The following is a 20,503-nucleotide window of genomic DNA, read 5'->3' as shown; positions in this document are numbered from 1 at the left end:
GCACACTGCAGCACAATCAAACAGATGTGCAACTCAGAGCATCAGAAGTGTCTCTGACACCAGACTCAGAGTGGCTCTGAGTGCGCTTGTTGGGTTAGTGTTGCGTTAAGGCCTCCCCCAAAAAAGGAAAAAAAAAAAGCGCAGAAGCTTCGATTTTTTTTTTCACAATCGAATCCCGTGCCATCGAATGAAGCTTCGAAGCTTCGAATTTTTTGGTCAGCCCTAGACGATACTGATTTAAAGGTGAAGTGGGTAAGAATTAGAGGAATTTAGTGGCATCTAGTGGTGAGGATTACAAATTTCAACCAGCTGAAAGTTCTCCTGGTTAGAATTCCTTTAGTCATCATCGTTCAGGAGGTTTTTACTGGGAGCTGAATCATGCACAGAGGTCTCTTTCTCTTCAAAACAAACAGACCAATGATTAAAACTGGAAAAATAGAATAAAGAAGTTTCATGTTACAAATCAGTTTTTTTCCAATGATGCTCGTTCAAGATGGTCTTTTAACTATGGCAGACAACGCAAAAATGTAAATAGCCCGAGCTACAGTCAGTGTTTGATTTTCACCATTCTGGGCAACTGTAGAAACATGGTGGTGCAACATGGCGATCTCCATAGAAAAGGACCCACTCCCTTCACTCCCGTCCATTCGTCACCTCTTTTTATATGCCACAACAATGAGGTAAAGCATAGAGAAAGCAAGAGAAAAAGAGGAGGGAATGAATATAGCACAATTTCATTACAGGCGTTGCACATTTAAAGATCCTTCTGATATTGAGGACATGCGTTGATCACTATCGCGGCCAACCAGTATCGTGTTACACATCGTCATTTGACCTACACCTAAGGAGCATATTTGTTTGGCGGGAGACTCAGCCAACAGTCAGTTAATGTAAAAGCCATTTGCTTGTCTTTCTAGTGCTGCACCCAGGTCCACCCTGGATGGAAATATGGAAATCTGGTACCTGTGGATGATGTCACTGACATTTCTACAGCCTTTGACTGGGCAAAGAAAATAAAGTGTGCTTGTATCCTTACAAGGATGACTGATGAATATGATGGTGTGTGTTGAAAGTGAGGGTAGAATACAGAGAGCTTCTGAGCTCCTTCTTCTTGACTGCAGACATGGCATACTTAACAGACAACACAAAGTGATAATAGCTTTTGATCCCTTGCATCAAATCAGAGACCACCTTTGAGAGAGCTCCTGTCTGAATTGTTTAACTGACTGAACTGAGAGCTCAAAACAATACACATTTTCTGATGTCATCCTGCATCAAACACCATCCACATTCCAGCAGATTACACAAAGTAGCAACTTCTTAAAGGAGGTTCATGGGTACCGTTTAACTGATAAGCTCACACAGCACCTGAGGATAAAAAGCAGTTACATGGCCAGAAACCAAAGCACTGAAATCCAAGAGGAGGATGGATTTATTTAAAAAATAAATGAGTTTTCACCAGGTGCTTAAAGGTGAACTAAGCATTATCTGTGCACTTTTAACAGCTGCTCTTCCTTTGAATGAGAGAAAAACATAAGCAATGACGGCATAAAAGCTTTTCTGACCGCAAGGGGAAAACAAACATCAGTAGAGGGAGAGAGAGTTACAGCAGCTCAGGTTGAATCGGTGGAAAATTGAAAAGCAATCCCTGGTGGGTGGGTGTTTTTCTGCAGCGCTTATACCTGCTCAGTGACGCCCCCGAGGGCCGCGGGTCAACCTGAGAGCATCGTCTCTTAGAAACACTGCGTGGTGAGGCACATGGCTCTGTGTCATCACTGCTGTTAACCCTTTAGAGGCAGCTCGGCTTGAGTGTAGTGTTACCGTGCCATTTCTCTGACCCAGCAGTGGAACCACCTGCAGCTCATAAAAACCAGCCTTCCAGACCAATCATAGACTGGAGACAAAGAGCAAGCTAACGCAGGCTTACATCACCCACCGCTGGAAGTTTATCTCACAATATAACCACTGACCTTTTAAAAAGAGACGGGGTATTTTTAGAGGTGGAAATACGTGGCTTTATAAAAGGATCACTTTTCACACTTTTTGAGCACTCCCAAAGGAAATAGCTTTACAGGTAATTGCTTGGTGAAGAGGGTGGTAGTGACTCAACAGGAATTTGCATCAGAATGCACTTAAACAGTTGGGAAACAACAGAAAAAGCATTCTATTTCAATGACTTGAGTATCTGCCCCCATTAAATCCTTGTGGTTGTTAAGATGATGTATACTAGAAAAATGTTTAGGGCTGTCACAACTGTTGAGACTGAAAAAAATCATTTTATTTTATTTTATTTCTGATTAAGTCTGAAACCAACAACTATTTTCAGTTATTCTCTGAATTAAACAATGAAGTGTTTGGTCTATAAAATGTAAAAAACATGTTGGAAAAAAATAGAATTCATAATTTCTCAGAGACCAGAATTATTAAGGGCCCGTCCCAATACCCCCTCCAGCCCCCCAGCCCTACCCCTTGGCCCTACCCCTACATTTGCGCATTCCCACGAGGGGTAGTGATGTCCCAATTCCTTTTTGCGTGTAGGGGTAGGGGGCATAACGAGGGGTAGCGGGTATGGAACTAGCCCTTCGGAGCAAGGGATTTCAGATGCTGACTTGCCAGTGAGGGGTAGACGTCGCCATGGCTACCACCGAGCAAGAGATGGGGGAAAAAAGTTCAAACATAGCTAATGTTACCGTCGTAAGGTTGCTTGTTAGCTAGCTAGCTAGCTCGCACTATCTGGCGTCTGTCATCTGTCCTGTTCTGCAAAATTGTCGGATATTTCACATTATGATAACACGCCAGCTAATATAACTATGCTGCCTCGTAATGTTAGCTGGTTAGCTAGCTAGCAGAAGTCCCCTGTCGTCTGTTGTTCATCAAACGAAGCATGATGAATGCGGCAAACGCGATCAGTAGGATGAATGAGACTCCTTGTAGATGCCGGTTGGAAATGTAGGTGGCTCGCGGCTTCCTGTTTAAAATAGTTACATATGCGTGAACGTAACCGATGCGGTGACGTAGTGAGTGGTGTCCCAATTCCTAGGGAAAGATTTCAACCCCTACCCCTCGTTGCTTCATTTTGAGGGCCAAGGGGTAGGGCCAAGGGCTAGGGGTAGTGGAGGGGGGGGGGTTATTGGGATTGGGCCTAAGTCTAAAACCTCAAGCTTTTCAGTTTAATGTCCTATGTGACAAAGATGAACTGAAGTTGAATCAGAAATTATTTAATAGTTGTAGGATATCACACAACCACACGCTGGACAAGGATACTTTGAAATAAGGCCCTTTTCCACCAACATTTCCAGGAACTTTTATTACCAGGAATATTTTTTTTTAACTGGGTAAAAGTATTCCTGGTAATCTGTGTGGTTTGCGTTTCCTCCGCACCCCAAAGTTCTGGAAAATGTATTCAAATTAGCGTGATGACGTAGATGATTCAGCGTGTCCTTTATTTGGCTTCACCAATTTTTTTACTGGTAACATACAGCAGTGCTGGTGTAGAGAGTTGGGACTGTTTGTCTCAGCCAGCAGCTAAGTTTAAAAGTATTTTACGATAAGTGTCAAACTAAGTTAGTCTACATACAGACAGATATGATCAATAGGAGTATGGTATTATCCTTGGCATTGGCAGACACCCAAACTTAAAGGAGTCAGATTGGGACTTGGGCCAAAGACACCCTATTGGGACATCCCTATCCATAATGTACACATTATGTGTGAAATGCTTCAAGGTAGATATTCTTCAATGTAATAACAGCCTTCAACTGCATCCAGTGTTCCATTTTCATTGCGTTAAGGTTGTTAAAATGATCTTATTCCAGTCTGTCTCATATCATCTGTCTGTTTGCTCCCTATTTACTCTACCTAACAGTTGGATTAAAATATATAAATAAATAAATGATCCTGTCAGTTGTAGTCACTGATTTGGATCTTCTCCAGCCCTGTTCAGCTCTCAGTGATGTTGAAAGATAATTTCAGTGGATGTGTATATTTGATATACAGTGTCCTACTTCGCTGCCCTCTGAACTGAATGACCCACTGTGACAAATACAGATACTGTGTAATCAGACACACACAGGTAAGAGCTTGCAGATGTTTGTCAAAGTTCTAAAAAAAATGAACAGATCCTTGCTTTGCATTATTTCAGAGGCAGTATACCTGTAGCGTACTGAGCTGGCCTCTGTCTGCATTTTGTCTACACAATCATCTCAACTAATTCATAAAAGATTCTGTTCAGGAATGTGTCAGAGAGCATATTGAAATAAAGCATTCAATCATCCTATCACTGTGGAAAAAAAGCAAACCAGGAAGTCAAGATCTGTTATAGTACATGTTTTTCAGAAGTAAAGAAAATACCTTATGATAAGTATACCTTCATCATAATCTCTGTAGTATAGTTCCCTCCAGTGCCTTATTGTTGGGAGACACTGATCTTTCATCACCTCCTCCACAGAAACCAGGTGCTTATTCATCGTTTGCTTGTTCATCACGCTGCCTGTCAGCCCACACTTCAACACACCTACACAGAGTGCGCTGTGAGACTTTATACCTGACTGTCTAGTTTCACTTCATCACTCACAGTGAGAGAATGCATGTTATGCAATCTGAATATAGTGTCTCAAGTTTTATAAAATATACAACAGAGTTGCAGATTACTGAATATGTCTTTGCTAATACTGCAGCTATTGGTTTCCATAAAATCAACTTACACTAAACACAAAGTACAGCTGAGGCTGATATCTTAAGCTTCGCAGGTATCAAAAAACCAAAGTGTTGGACAGGCTGAAGTGTTGGTCTAATGATAGCACTAGATGCAAAGTTAATGGATCAACAAGTGATCATTTATCCTGAGGGGATAGTGAATATCTGTATCAAATGTTATGGCCATCCAATAGCAGATAATATATTTCACTCAAAACCACAAATTTTAACTTACAGTTTAGCTAGAGGTCAGGTTATCACCAAAGTAATTATTAGTCATTAAATGGCAATCCATCCAATAATTGTTGAAACATCCCACTCTGGACCAATGTGGTGGACTGACCGACAGCCAGACAGACAGACAGACAGACAGACAGACATTGCCATCGACAGAACCATATGTTGCTAGCATGGCTAACAATAAAAGCAGCTTTTGCAGACCCCTCCTCCATTATTATAAACAGTGACCAGCTACAATATTTAAACCATTACGATCATCTCATTACAATGCACTGCTCTGCTTGGAAATCTTGGATCCTAAAACATGTGGATGCCACCTGACAGGCAGCACCCACCCAAATATCATTGCAGATCAAGTGCACCCCCTAAACATCACTCCTCGGTAGCCATGCCATTGTCATGAGGGGGTGTGCTTGGTCCACAGCAATGTTTGGGTGGGTGGAGCATGTCAGGTGGCACCCACTTCAATGTAGGAACCCAAGGTTTCCCAGCTGAATATTGCATCGTAGCAGGATGATCAATATTATTCACCTTACACGTCAGTAGTTTTAATAATATGGCTGACAGGTGTATTTTTATAACTCTGGTGAATATCAGAAACAGAGGCTGAAGGAGCATCTCACAGACTTCAGTCATTCTGTACCAAACATCAGCCGGAGATGAGCTACAGCTACTTTGTCTAAGCAAATGAATATTACATGCAAAGCCTGGAACTAAAAAAAAAGCCTGTGCAGACTGCTGCAGTACTTTGCATAAAATCCTTTGGCTTCCACTGTTGGGATAACATGTTTGTACAGCGCTGTAGGAGCAGATCCCTAAATAACACCGTTTAACAATAAAACTGACACTGAGAACATTTCTTTTAATTGGCGGTGGCACTGTCTCTTTTTACTATGGTATCTTCATTTTGCACCATTAGAAGGAAATTCTACTGGTGGTGGGCTTAAAGGTTGAGTCTGTAGGATGTAGTGGCATCTAGCAGTGATGTTGCAGATTGCAACCAGCTGAAACTTCTCCCATGTCTCAAGTGAGTAAGAGAACTACGGTGGCTGATGAAAACACGCAAATGGCTCTGTCAAGAACCAGTGTTTGTTTTGTCCATTCTGGATTACTGCAGAAACAACAGAGTGGACTTTGTGGAAGAGGACCCGCTCCATATGTAGGTAGCGCATTTCACCTCCAAGCTAAGCTGCTATCCACCTGTTTATTTGTGTTTAGCACCAGTGCGTCATTTCATGCTGCATTTCTATTGGTTGATTAGTAGACATAGGCCGTAACAGCTGTCACACTGTGAGATGGTCATCCCCAATTTCTGACACTGTCAGAATTTTATCCTAGGCTGTCTTTGATCGCAAGACCATGACAACATGACCATTTTAGAGCCACGACCAAAAATATCGTCAAGTCAGTCATCCTTCGTCTGGGACAGCCCAAACTCACACAGTGTATACCAGGCTTAAGGTAACAAAGCACAATGACTCTTAGTTTAAAGTGATTATAAACTAATGAAAACATAATTATTAATATTATATTCCATTTCTGCAAATATATCCCTAAATCCCACACACTGGACCTTTTAAGTCTGTTGCTCTATCAGGAAACACTGTTCAAGTGGAAAAAGACCTGGATGCAAAAACAATAAAAGCGGATGAGTATTTCGAGTTTCATTATCATTTTTCTTCTGAGTTGCTGTCAGACGGACTTAAAGAGAAAAAATTTGAGCTAATTTCTGTTTAATCGTCTGTATACTGATACTATGATTTGACTAAACCTTAATCCTTTGATGAAGTAACTCTACATATACCCATAAATGACCATGAAATCAACTTTCCTTGAGCATTTATTACAATTGATGATTATTTTAATGTAGCCTACATTTACTAGCCTACTATACAATAATATCAGCATGTATCAGCAGTATAGGCAGATATTGGCTATAAAATGAACAGAAATGAAATGATCAGATTTGGCCAACATGCTTTTTCTTAATTTGCACAATGAATGAATATTACATACATTGAAAAGCATGCTATTTCATGTCTCTATTTGTTGGTGGAGTATGCATGCATAATATGATGTTCATTCTGCTACAGAAGAGACCTGATGATCACTAAAATTAGGTGGGGGGAAAAGTGGATATATCGATACCTGTATCGGTTATCGGCCAAATAAGTTGTTATACCATATATCAGCATGTCAGCTATTAGCAAGATATCCAATATAGTGCATCTCTAACATTTACAGAACTGCTGAAGAAAGTGGGGTCAGAAGAGCATTGTTGGTTTGATGCAAATCAAATCAGTTACTTGAATGTTTCATTTGTTGGTGAGCTGACTGGATACTGATTCACCGGCCATAAAAATATGCTTTTAAATGTTCATCATTGTTGCATGTTTCCAAACACTGAATCACTCTTAAAGCAAAAACTTAGGAAACAAGGCTGTTTGCTTTTGGCCAACACAAGTTGGGACTGACAGCCACTTCCTGGGCCAGTTAGGAGCATCATTAATCATTAGGATATTCTGTGAACATGGACTAGAGTTGCACTATGTGCACTAGCATCATTCTACAGCACTGTATTTGAAAGCAATCTGAGAGCATGCATAATGCTATTTCATTTGTAGCACAATGCAGGCTTTTAAGCGCAGTCTTCTGTCAGGGTGTTTGTGGAACATGTGCTGCCTCATCACAAATTTTGCTGTTACTCAGTAATTATCAGCCTGAGAGTTTGTGCAGAGAAAGCTTATTCAAGCCGCTCCAGGATGTTGGGTTTGCAACAACTAACGCAAATTAAACCAGCCCTTAAGAATCCTGCAGGATCTTGCAATCACACATCGGTACAGTAAGCATAGTTTCATTTGAGTTTTAATCATAGCAGTCTCACATAACGTCACCAAACTCAAATCCTTGTTTCTGATTGTACAGGTGCAGACATCTGACACAAACTTCTCACATTTTCCAACAAAAATGACAGCTCAAGACCATACAGGGCAATTCCCATGTTTTGCCATCCAGGATCAGCAAACCAAATCATCAAGTTCTGAAAAAGTATTGCAATTTTATTTTGTCTTTAATGTTATTATCTTATATTATCTTTGTAATATGATTATCTTATATAATGTTATTACTATCCTAAAACATTCTCCAACTCTGCAGGACTTATTTCCACCCTGCCCAGCAGCGGTACTGTGGCGAACGGTCCCTAACTGCGGGGAGAATGGAGCAGGCTTCCCCGGAGGTCCGCCGCTTTTCCCGGTCCCTCTTCTCCACACTTTGGGCTCTAGTTTCGCAGACCGGGCGAGGCGGAGGCGCAGCGCACCTGCGCTTCGCCAACTGGGTGTGGCCAGGAGGATTTTGCAAGTTTGGCACACCGTGCGCGCTGGCGCAGCTAGTCCTCTTTCCCACCTCCGTCCCTCCTACCTGCGCAAGTCGGAAAGAGGGAGGAGAGAAGGCGTGGAGTGGGTTTTACACACATCACACCAATCAAATGAGCCCCTCTCCTCGCCCTTAAATGCGCCGCACGAAGGCGTAATGAGAGTTTACTCAATTCGCCATGGCAGAAGAGAGCAGCAGCGTCAGACGGCCAAACTTCTCCCAGGAGGAAACTGATGTTTTTGTCCGGGAGGTCCAAGCTCGCAGAGTCCGAATATACGGAACTGTGGGGGTAAACGGTTTTGCACCATGTGCAACGTTGTAGTGGAGCACAAACACTCCTCTACCACAAAACACCACCAGATAATGGCTGAATTGTGTGGACAACAGGCAAGACAAATCATCCTGACCGAAGCTGATGCATCCACATCCATTGTACATGCATAAAGAATCACGGTGACTTAGATTAAAGATGCAGGTAACGTTGGTGTAGAATAAATCACATACTCAGAGCAGTACAGTGTTATTCTCACTGGAACAAGTTGCCTTTGATTTTTAATAAATTACACACAAATAACCTTTTTTTTTTTGCAATTTTCCCTAAAACATTACAACATGCATCACAAGTATTTAGAAAAAGCTGGGCCGCAACAATCCCCCCAAAAAGCCTGAGAAACACTGGAAGGACTGGTTATTTACTTTAAATCAAGTGGACACCTGACACAGTTTATAAAAGCTTTATCACAGGAACAACTAGAAGAGTTAAGTCAAAAAGAGAAGAGACCTTTGTTGTCACCACCTCCACTAACCTCCAGAAAACTCATAACACAGTTGCTGAGGGCTGAGGCTCTCTGCCATCCACCCTGCTGGATGTAGGGGGACTGGGCGCACGTTCAGGAACGCCACATTCAGCCCAATGTGAGCAGCAGAGGCGGCGCTGTCACTGCTGTCTGCAGACGGTCTCGCTCAGACAGTGCAGAGTCAACAGAGCTCAGTGGGAGAAGCCTCTGTGTTTGGCTTGTCTGAACTCTCTCTGACACGCAGCAGTTTGCTGTTCAGCACGCTGGTTTATGGGGAATCCTTTACAGAGGACACAGATACAGTCTTTACTGCGCAGGACTGGGCATGTACACACTGACAGATGGTGGCTGCACACACCTTCACACAGTCTCACAGAGCAATCACACACACACACACACACACAAAGAAGGTGTCAGTTTTGCAAGTGACTGTGATATGTTGGTATGTTTGTGTTTTAAGCACATACACGACTAATAGCAAACACAAACAGGTTTTTTTAAATTTTTTTTGTTTACTTAAATAACATAATTTCTTTGCAATAAAAATATCCTGATTAAAACTCACAGACATAATGCCATAGAGAGAGGGAATTTAATCTTCTGTCTTCCTAGAAAAGAGGTTTAGAACTGAGAGGTGCATCAAAATTGTAAAGCTTCTCAGAGTCATAGTTCAGTCAAATCTGAACAAAGGCATAGTACACATATTTCTGGATTCAGTATCTCCAATTACACAAATACATATCCACCCATAAATTACAGTCACATAATCACACGAATGATGTAGGAACTGATTTTTTTTTTCTTTTTTTTTTCCAAAGTTTTCCACTGGTGGCGGAGTTGTTGAATCATGCAAACACAGCCGTCCTCTTTCATTTCTTCAACCACCTCTTTGAAAAAGGTCGGCGTTGTGATATTTGTGCATATGCAAAAACCTGTTGATATCCAACTCTTTCATAATGTTTAAAAGTAGGTCTGTTTCTCCTTCTGACCAGAAATGTGGGGTTTTCTTTTGGGCATGCATCTCTACTCCAGCCTGAAAAACTGTTGGCTAGTTGGTTTGTATTCAACATCTCTACGGCAATGCACAGAATCAACCATAAACAGGCAGGAGGCCATGTGTCACAAACTGTAGTAAAAACCTCAGCTGAGACGCATATTCCAAAAGTGTTGTATACACGTTCAAAGAATTCTCCTGAAACTGGAATAATACCGGCATATCCCACATGTCTTAATCTAAAAATATTTCATTTGGAAAAAGGCCTAGTTTAAAAAAATAAATAAATAAATAAAAAACGGAATATGCTCTGTGCATGTCCTGTACCAAATTCAGAATATTAGCATGTTTGGAATAAGAGTAGAACAGTGTGCATGTGAACATAGTCAGTGAAAAAGAAAGCAGGCAAAGATGGTGACAAGAAAAACACCCTGAATACACCCTTTAGACGATGTGCACCAAGTTCACTGGAGCTATTTGTAGCAAAGGGTCAAGTACAGGACAGTACACCACGAGCCACGCTGTTATCAAAAACAAACACCTGTCCCTATTTTCCAAAGATTAAAGAGTTCTGTCCCTTATTCTGGCACTGTCTCTCTGAACAGATTCAAGTTCTGTAAGCTTTCATGTTTGTCCTGTTCTGCTTCGGTCAGTTCCTCTTGTGTGAAATATGCACTGAACAAGAATTTAAATGCAACACTTTTGTTTTTTTCTCCCATTTCCCACAGGTCTAAGCTAAAGCTCTCAAATGTTTTATTGCACTTAACAGATATAATTCTGTCAGATTTTGGTCACAAATTTGTTAAAATCCGTGTTAGCGAGCACTTCTCCTTTTCCAAGATAATCCATTCACCTGACAGGTGTGGCATAAAGATTAGATTCAAGATTAGGGCTGTACCCAAATATTCGGATATTCGAATATTCGTTTCTATGGGTAGGTATTCGTTATGAAAATTTGGTATTCGATATTCGTTTTTTTATTTACTTTTTTTTTCACTTTTTTTTTGGTGCTAAATGTAGTCTTTTTGTTGTTGGTAAATGTAGGTTATCAATAAAAATCAAAACTTTTAAACTGCATTGTTAAAAATGTGAAAATATAGTATAGCCTACCAATGGAGCTTGTGTGCACAGCACGCTTGAGTGTATCCGTCTGAGGCTGTGGATCAATGCCAAGTTTTACTACTTTATCACTATTCCCTCTAACTTGTAGCTGTTTTTTCGTTATCTTTTGAATTTAATATGAATTATGGAACCGTTTTTGTCAACGTTTGTTTCCCCCGTTTTGTACAATAAATTATTGTTTAAAGTTTCAACAAGTTTCTTTTGGAGTGCGTGACACAAGTGTGTTTTGAAAACGACCGCGGACTGTCACCTGCTCAATGCAGCAGTACCTTCGGATGCTATGACAGTAATAGATTATAGATTAATATATTATAATAATAATAATGTCAAAATACCATTTACAGACCGATTTAACAGACGATCACTGCTGCCCGACCCGCAGGTCCATTTGCGGGTCCTGTGGGATTAAACAGGATGACTAGCCAATGTGAAAATCAAAAGAAAGCATAGAATAATGTACTGAAGGAGACTGTTGTGCCATCATATTTTTTTGTGGTTTGAGAGCAAAGATCCGGTCGCCACTGTGCAAAATTACAATTAGGTCCGAAAAACTCCGGAGTACGCCCCCCCGCCCCGGAAAAATGTTTTTTCCTTCGACAACAAACCCTCGTGGTTACGTTTGGCCAACGCTGTTGGTGCTGCCGTTTAATCAGCATCTTGATATGCCACACCTGTCAGGTGCATGCCTTATCTTATGGAAAGAGAAGTGTTCATTAACATTGAGTTTAGCAGTTTTGAAACCAACATATGAGAGATATTGACTGAGTGGAAAAAAAAGTCTTAAATCTTTAACTTAAACCTGTGTTAAAGTGTTGTGTTTGAAAATTTTGTTCAATGTACTTTTATGAGGATTCTTAATTTATTTTAGAGCTCTTATTCCTGGTGTATCTCATATACCTAATAAAGGCTGAGTATAAAGCGGCACACAAGCGAGTTGGTGTTGCATTTCCATAAAGTTGTTGGACTTGCAATGGACGAACGCCTCAAACTCCACAGACACTATGTCAAATAGAGGCTTTCTGTTAAATTTTAACGTTTCTTAGCCCAAGCCAAGATGACCCTGATGACCTCATCAGAGCCTTACAGTCATCTGAAAATAATGCACACTCTCCGGCCAATCAGTTGGACTCCAGTTTTATACAATGATATAACTGCTATATAAACTGTCAGAACACAGTACCAGCTCACAACAGTAATGTTAACTGTTCTCAGAGAGAGAAGCCTGGATGCTTGTCAGGTGGGAGGCAGTGTGCGTGCGTGCGTGCGTGTGTGTGTGTGTGTGTGTGTGTGTGCGTGCGTGTGTGTGTGTGTGTGTGTGTGTGTGTGGGAAGTGTGATGTGGGAATGTTGAGCTCAGGGACTCCAGCACTGTAAAGCAGAGGGAACTGCTCTCCCTCTCCCCTCGTCTCATCATGTTATGTAACAGCCTCCAGGCCATTGTTTTAAAGCGCTAGCCGCTCTTCCACTTTTCATGCAGAGAATCACAGCCACTCATCAGATGGCTCGGGCTCGTCCACAAGTGTTGCAGAGAATAGGGACAAAAGCACTAAACGTATGCAAGTTTTTCAAGAGGCTGGCAAAAGTCCAAGTTCACAGGAAAAGCTAAAATTAGTGCCAATAAGGAATATGCAGAGCTGAAGCCAATGCAGCAAATATGTAGTGAGATCCTCAACTTACTCATTAGTACACAGAGTCCAACAGAGACAACAAAGGCTGTGGACCTGCTGTAGTAAGTTTAACACATTTTAATGGACATATACCATCTCATACTGCCTCTGTCCAATCTAATGCTGTACCCTAAAAAAAGATATTTGCGAGCCTGCTGGCTGCAGAGTGACACACATTGCCCAAACTGTACAACTGTGTGCTGGTGCGCAGACACAGAGGTTCTATAGATGAACAACAGGACACCCACTTAGTGTTGAATCATTGCAAGGGTACGTGCACAAATTACTTTATAACCTAGGAATCCCTCTCAGTTCCACCTAATCTGGACCTGAACAGATAAACCAACCTGACATTCTTCCTGCGTTCTTACACAAACACACAATAGGAAATATAATAATATTATTTGTTATTAGTAGCACATTCTGGTACATTTTTATCTCTGTTGTGTAGTCTCTAAGCCAAGGTGGTGTTGCACAGTTGTGTGTTTCCAGGGCAACAGTTGCTCACCAGGTGCAATAAGATCCGTAGTTCACTGTAATGCACGTCTGTGTGTTGTTGATGGCACACGGGGGCAGAGCACTTTATCCATCTTCTATCATGTTTCATTAGCATTAAAATGCTCCTTTGCTTAGTTCAGGACGCCCAGGGGGGTTGCTTACTGTCTTACTTGGTTTGGTATGACCTGTAGCTCATGGAGGCTGATTTTTATATTGGCAGACTTAAAATATAGATTGCTGTATGACACACGTTGCTTAGTTACTTCTCTGACTTTATCATTCTTGTGCTGCTCTGACACTATGTTTAGCATTCTCCAGTATTCTGTGTTTCTGGCCACAATGGCTGCACACAGGCTCAAACTGGTCATCGGGCAATTCTGGCAAGTGCAGGGCCTTCACCAGAACTGTCTCAAATAATACTGTCGGGGGGTAAAAAACACCTGCTGGCTGCTACCCACTTGATGTTGGAACAGCATCCGATTATGGATTATGGGTTGTCGATAGCCAATAGCCTCCCAAAAGCATCAGGTGCAGTGGTGCCAGTTTGAATATAAACTATGGATGTATGTATAATAAAGGTTAAATAAAAAAAGCAAAAAGGTGGAGTGTAAAAGGTCAGAGAGGAAAAGAAACAAATCTTGAGGCTGATGCTGGAAGTTAACAGATTTCTTATGCAAGAATAACATTACAGATTCCAGTGCCACGTAAAATCCTGCTAGCTGCAGCGCTACCATTAACAGTCAACCAGCTCCAAATGAAGAAGAGAACAAAAAAGTAGCAGTTCAGCAAGTCTCTGGCATTTTCTTTCTCAATTTTGATCAGTATTAGACTCCGCTAAATTTTAAACCCGTCCACTTTTTAGTGGCCCACTCAAATTTGAATGATTTGATTTAAATCCCTCTTGTAACTGTATACCTCTTAAATATTCCATTTCACTGGGAAACACACCACAGCATAGAAGCTAAAGACACTATAACTTCTGCATCACTGAGACTTTAATACTTAAAGTTTGACTCATGAAAGGGTTGCCCACAGAGACATATCACCCAACTCCAGTTTTCCCACAGCTTGTCTGAGCTGTTTAGCTTGTTGTAGTTAACCATTTTGGTTTTTCTGCCTGCCAAATACAGTGTTTGGTTCATTCTGACAGGGCTCATTAACCTGGTTTACAGCAGCAGGAGGCAGCTGTTTTTACTGAAAAAGCTCTGATAAACTCAGCTTACACCACCTGCCTAGCATCAAACAGCAGACGGACACAGTTAGAGACTAGCTGGTGAACATAGTGGAGCATTTGGTAGTTAAAGACACATATTTTTCTTAGCAGTTGGTGGAGACCCAAAACAAAGTTGAAAGAAGAGTGAATATTGGACTTAGATTCATCAGATGGACACAAACATGACTCCAGATGTTGCTCTGTGACTGCTACATATGGAGATAGGGCACTGTTTGTCAAAGTGTCATATCAACTCTGTAAGGTTGATATGTCTTATCTATGCTCATGTAATCATGATTACCAAGTATCAGGCTCCACCTTAGCATGCTGTTACACTATTCTTACTGGTCTTCAGTGCCAACACATAATATGAAGTGATGCTCTGACTGATTGGGAGATTTCTAGTTGATGCCTGTTAGAGGCTTTGGGGTGAGCTAGGTTAGAGCTGAACAAAGCTCCCATTCTCACCACACTCATTAAATCAATTACTTCCACTTTAAAGAGCAACTGTTGTTAGTCTGCTCCTCTAATCTCTGTAACGCCCTGTTTGGCAAACTTACAGTATACTCCAGTTCAAACAGCACAGCAAGTCATAGATCTCACACTTGTTGCTCATTGTTTAAATGCTGACCTCTATGGTAGTGTTCCAGTGTGGTCTGAAATATGTACATCAATACTTTTGCACCAAAAGGGTTATATTTACAAGGCAGTCCTTGGACTTTATCTATATATGGTGCATTTACAGTAAAAGTAAGCCAACTGTTATAAAACAAAAAATTAAGGGACCTAAGTATAGAACATTGGTCATATGATAATACCACCTAAACAAGTTCTATTTCCTGAAGACAAAAAAGGCTGTGAGTTCAGTTCAATGCTTACATAACAGCTACTAAGTAAACCTTGAGTTTACAATATTTAACAGTGAATGTGTGTCTTCAAATAAAAAAAAATTACCTCCCTGCACAAGTGATGTAACTTGCTTTTCTGGGTTCATTTTGACAGGTTTTTTTGGCTCTTATTTGTGTGAATAACTGGCTAAAGGAAATGTGGAACCATTCCAGACATTTCAAGCAGCTCAACAACAAACATCAGGTTCTGGTGTTAGTCCATCAAAATCAGGCATCAGCTTGCGCTTCTTTTAACTTGCTCCTACAGTCATCCAGGAATAAATCAACTGGAGAAGAGGCACAGAGAACGATTCCTACACCCACAGCAGCAGAAAATAGACCTGAATATTATGCATCTACAGGGCAGGGCGGGTTGTTGGTGGGGCACATCACTGATCATCACCAACTAGCTGGTTAGCTCACAATTTATGCTCACATGTTCATACAGTTCATCCACTAGGGATGCACGATATTGTTTTTTATTTTTGCTGATATCCAATATGCCCATATATAACAACTCATTTGGCCAATAACCCTTACCAATATCAATATATCCACTCTTTTCCACCTAATTTTAATGATCAAGTCTCTTCTGTATGGAATTAATATCATATTATGCATATTATGCTTATCCTGATGGCCAACCAGCAGATGGAGACAGTAACGAGAATGCTTTTCAATGTATGTGACATTCATTCATTGTGCAAAATAAGAAAAAGCGCATCGGCCAATTCTATCACTTCATTTTAAGGCCAATATTGGCCGATATCAATCACCGCTTATCCAAAGCCGGGTCGCTTGGGCAGCAGGCTGAGCAAACTATTCCAGACATCCCTCTCCCCAGCAACGCTTTCCAGCTCCTCCTGGGAGACCCCCAGGTGTTCCCAGGTCAGACAAGATATATAATCTCTCCAGTGTGTTCTGGGTCTGCCCTGGGGCCTCCTACTAGTGCCCGGAACACCTCTAACAGGATGCATCCAGGAAGCATCCTAATCAGATGCCCGAACCACCTCAACTGGCCACTTTCCATGCAAAGGAGCAGCAGCTCTACTCCTAGCTCCCTCTAGATATCTGAGCTCCTTCCCCCATCTCTAAGGCTGAGCCCAGCCACCCTCTGGAGGAAACATATTTCGGCCCCTTGTATCCGCTATCTCATTCTTTCTGTCATTACCCATAGCTCATGACCATAGGTGACGGTTGGGATGTAGATGGACCAGTAAATCTAAAGCTTTGCTGTAGTTCCTAAGGATGTTAAAAGCACTAAGGACTAGGGTATGTTGGAAACAAACTAGTTTAAACAATAACCCACCAAAACTGGATTTTTGTGACCAATACGGATATTGAGATCCAATCACCAGAAAAAATGTACACATATGTTACTGCAAACAATGGATACTTTGTATATGAACATTATTTTGTAGCAGTTACATTGAAATTTTAAATTTCTACACAACACTGTAGTGAGGGTTTGGTTACAAAAAACTACTTTAATATGGTAAGGAAAGATCATGTTTTGACTTAAAATACCCACATCTGGTGGCTAAAATGCTGCTAGGAAATGCCATAATGTGTCTGTGAAAATCACAGGATTCCATGGCTCAAAAGTGAGGTGAGAAACACTGTGTTGTTTCAGTTAAAAAAACACCCAGGTTTGGTGCCAAAAACATGGACAGGAATGCTGTGAAACGTTGTCAAAAAACAACTGGTTTTGTTGTTTGTTGATCTTGAACAGTGATCTGCAGCTTGGCAGGCATCTTGCCTAGGTGTTACGCCATCCACTATCCCCTCCACCTCCAGATGACAAAGTCAGCTCATATACTACGTCACACTGAAACATTGATATGATACGTATGGAACATGCAAATATAACATATTCAAGGTTTGCAGAAATGTACGATGCCAACATTTTCCTCTGGTGACTGGGCTGGATATTGATTTGGGAGTCTGAAACATCTGATGACAATAGCTGATGGCATATTTTTAACAAAACATCTTGATACAGATCCTTATTTGTGCTACCTACTGAGTGAGACATTTAACAGCTGACAAATCAACTTGTCAGTGCTCTCAGGTGGACAAACTTTTTAACGCTGACAGATTTATCGATCTAGCTCTAGTGTGGACATAAGACTGCCTGTCCACGTCAGACAGCAAGTGTTTATAGTTTTTCACAACAGCCATTTTCAGCAGCAGGGTGAAACAGCAGCCATCATAGAGAGGGGAAAGAGACGCCATAATCATCTCCCTTGGAAGACATTCATAGTGCACTTACTTGTAGCACTTTCATGTATTCACACAAAACATGCTGGAAAAACTTGTGTAATAAGTGAAAAGGAAAGACAGCTTTAGAGACAGAGTACAACTAGCATTCATCCCTGCAGAAGAGAGCATGGATGTTACTGAAACTGTCAGACACATGACACATTCAGTTCAGATGTTGGAAAGATGTTGAGTGGGAGGGTTTCTCAAGCTAGGTAACAATGTCATTACATTACATTCATTTGGCAAACCATTTTGGTCAAAGCAAATTAAGGCACTGGCCCTTAGCTCATCGATGGAGTATACTGGCACCTTAAGTCACTCTGACCAAAATGGTTTCCCAAATGGATGTAATATATCCTAACAACATTGATACTTTCATTGCGCTGCTGATTACAATATGCATTCACAGACATAAACCCATAAATCCAGCATTCACACACACAATGCCAGTTCCATACTCTGTCTAAAACCAATATGCAAATCATGCCTCAAAAAGCTTCCACAGACAAACACTGACATGTGATGCATATAATGATAATTTCTCTGAATGTCCATAGTGTCAGGAACAATCCCTGTGCAACAACCCTGTAACACATATTTATATAATAAATACATACTGCAAACATGTAGGCTCTACATCTGTCAAACATAATCCAAGCATGCTGTATATACTGTCATATCCACCTACTTCATGTATACAGTATATGCAACCTGTTACATTTATCATTCTATATTTAGTCCAGAACCTTTGAACTACTGACTAGCTTTTTACAAAATTCATTGTGATGTGTTTATATAAATACACACACGTATACATACATATATATGTGTGTGTGTGTGTGTGTGTGTGTGAGCGTATATGTGTATGTATATATATATGTGTGTGTATATATATATAGAGAGAGAGAGAGAGATATATAAATAATTGTAGATAAGCAAATGTACACAGTATGGTAACCGTCAATTTTTAAATCACAGTATACCTTAAAACTGGTATACTGCTGCAACCCTAATACATATATGTGCATGTGTTTCGACATGTTATATGTATTTATATCTATACAATGTTGGGAGTAGTGAAGTGACTGTGTTTACCTTGTTCAGCTATGTTGTCCTTGTTTTTAGCTGTATGTCTATTCTGTGCACTGACAGCAACAAAAAAACTGAGTCATATTCCTTGTACGAGCACTCATACTTGGCCAGTAAAGCTGAATCTAATTTTGAATTCCTGGATTGCTACAAGACGTAACAAAAGAGCTGTATGATGAACAGCAGTCCAAACTGCTCTGTCAGACCAACTTTCTCAAATCCAGTGATATTTAAATGACAAATCCATCATCAAAATTGTTCACCACTGAGCTATTTTCTGTCAGTCATCCAGTCAGTGAAAAAGAATCATTTCAGCTCTGAAACTAATGTCTTCTGCACATTCTCACACTCTGTCAGTTTGTAGTTGTGCCTCCAAAATACCTTTGGCTGCTATTGTTAAACAGCACTGGGACACAGTGCCTTGCAGGGACCACGAGCACTGTTTGCATGTGCACTTCATGAATGAAATGCCTTCGCACAACACTGCAGGCAGTTACACTGTGGTGTGTTTAGTCCTGTGTACCCACTACAGTTATAGATGGGCTCACAGTACACACTGTGACCTGTTTCAGAGCTCCACATAGAAAGTTTGGGGCTCTGCGGGCTATCCGAAGTTCCCCAAAGCCGCAGGCAAACGGTGCGGAGAGTCTCGCAGCATACCGTTACTCAGTGAGGTTGTGCATGCGTGGCGAGGCCACTCACCGCGCTCCGCAGATCACGGTCTTACTAACAGCAGTAATATCAGTCAGGATGCTCCTACCTTGCAGGTTCTGCACTCGGATGTCGCTGATCTGTCCGATAAATTCCTCCCGCTCGAACCAGTCTTCCCACTCGTGTCCAGCCATTTGGAGCGGCGGAGAGTGCTGCAGGGATCCTGGGCAAGAACACTCAGAAAGCTCCCTCGGCTGGAGGAGAAGGAGGAGGAGGAGGAGGAGAAGAAGCTGCTGCTGCTGCTGCTGCTGCAGCGGGCAGGCGGGCTAGCTATTGTCCGGCCGGCCGACACAGAGCCATGCAAGCCGGGTACACGGGCTGAGGGTACCGACGGGAGGGTTTCACTCACTGGATGGACATCGCTGGTGGTTACTGCGTGTTTCTTCCCGTCACATCGCAGCAGTGGAAGCGATGAAGCTTCGTGGGAAAAGCCCGTGGATACGAGTGGAGAGCAGGGCAGGAAGGAGCTGCAGCACCTGGTTGGTATTTCCGAGGTGGGATGGAGCTGATCCAGGGCCCGCCCACCTCTCTCTCTCTCTCTCTCTCTCTCTCTCCCACACATACACACACAAACACACAAACACACACACACCCCCAGTGATCAACAGGGTAGGAGGATGTAGGACTAATGCATGTATTTTAACAGTTTTTTTCTGTTTTTATTTTGTATATTTACACATTTTACAGACATCGCTCTAAAACTTTCATCATCGTCCCCTCATTTAGCAAAATTAATTGTGTTGACTGTTTCAACATCATCATCATCATCATCATCAAACCACACCAAACATAATTGTTTTAGATAGGCTACCTTATTTAGAGGAAAATAAATGTTTAGGTAAATATTAATGTCAGTGTTTTCCTACTGAAACAATTAATCCATCAAGAGTTAGTTAATCACAACTGTTTTGATATTCGGTTAATTATTTAATCATTATTTAATCAAGTAAAACT

The 20,503-nt window shown here is 41.3% G+C and overlaps 1 protein-coding gene across 1 annotated transcript in view; it reads right to left on the bottom strand.

The window, feature by feature from the left end:
- The window catches only part of clmna (calmin a), a 78,252-nt gene extending 58,201 nt beyond the window's left edge, over positions 1-20,051 (bottom strand). Inside the window, exon 1 of the mRNA XM_049596237.1 lies at positions 19,599-20,051. Within this exon, the coding sequence (XP_049452194.1) occupies positions 19,599-19,683 (85 nt within the window). The 5' untranslated portion in view covers positions 19,684-20,051. The remainder of the gene's footprint in view (positions 1-19,598) is intronic.
- Between the last annotated feature and the right edge of the window lie 452 nt (positions 20,052-20,503).

The sequence above is a fragment of the Epinephelus fuscoguttatus genome, linkage group LG14 (assembly GCF_011397635.1).
Source record: "Epinephelus fuscoguttatus linkage group LG14, E.fuscoguttatus.final_Chr_v1".
NCBI classification, from domain to species: Eukaryota; Metazoa; Chordata; class Actinopteri; order Perciformes; family Serranidae; genus Epinephelus; species Epinephelus fuscoguttatus.
Note: the sequence above shows the minus strand (reverse complement) of the source record. Positions and strands in the feature narration are given on the sequence as shown.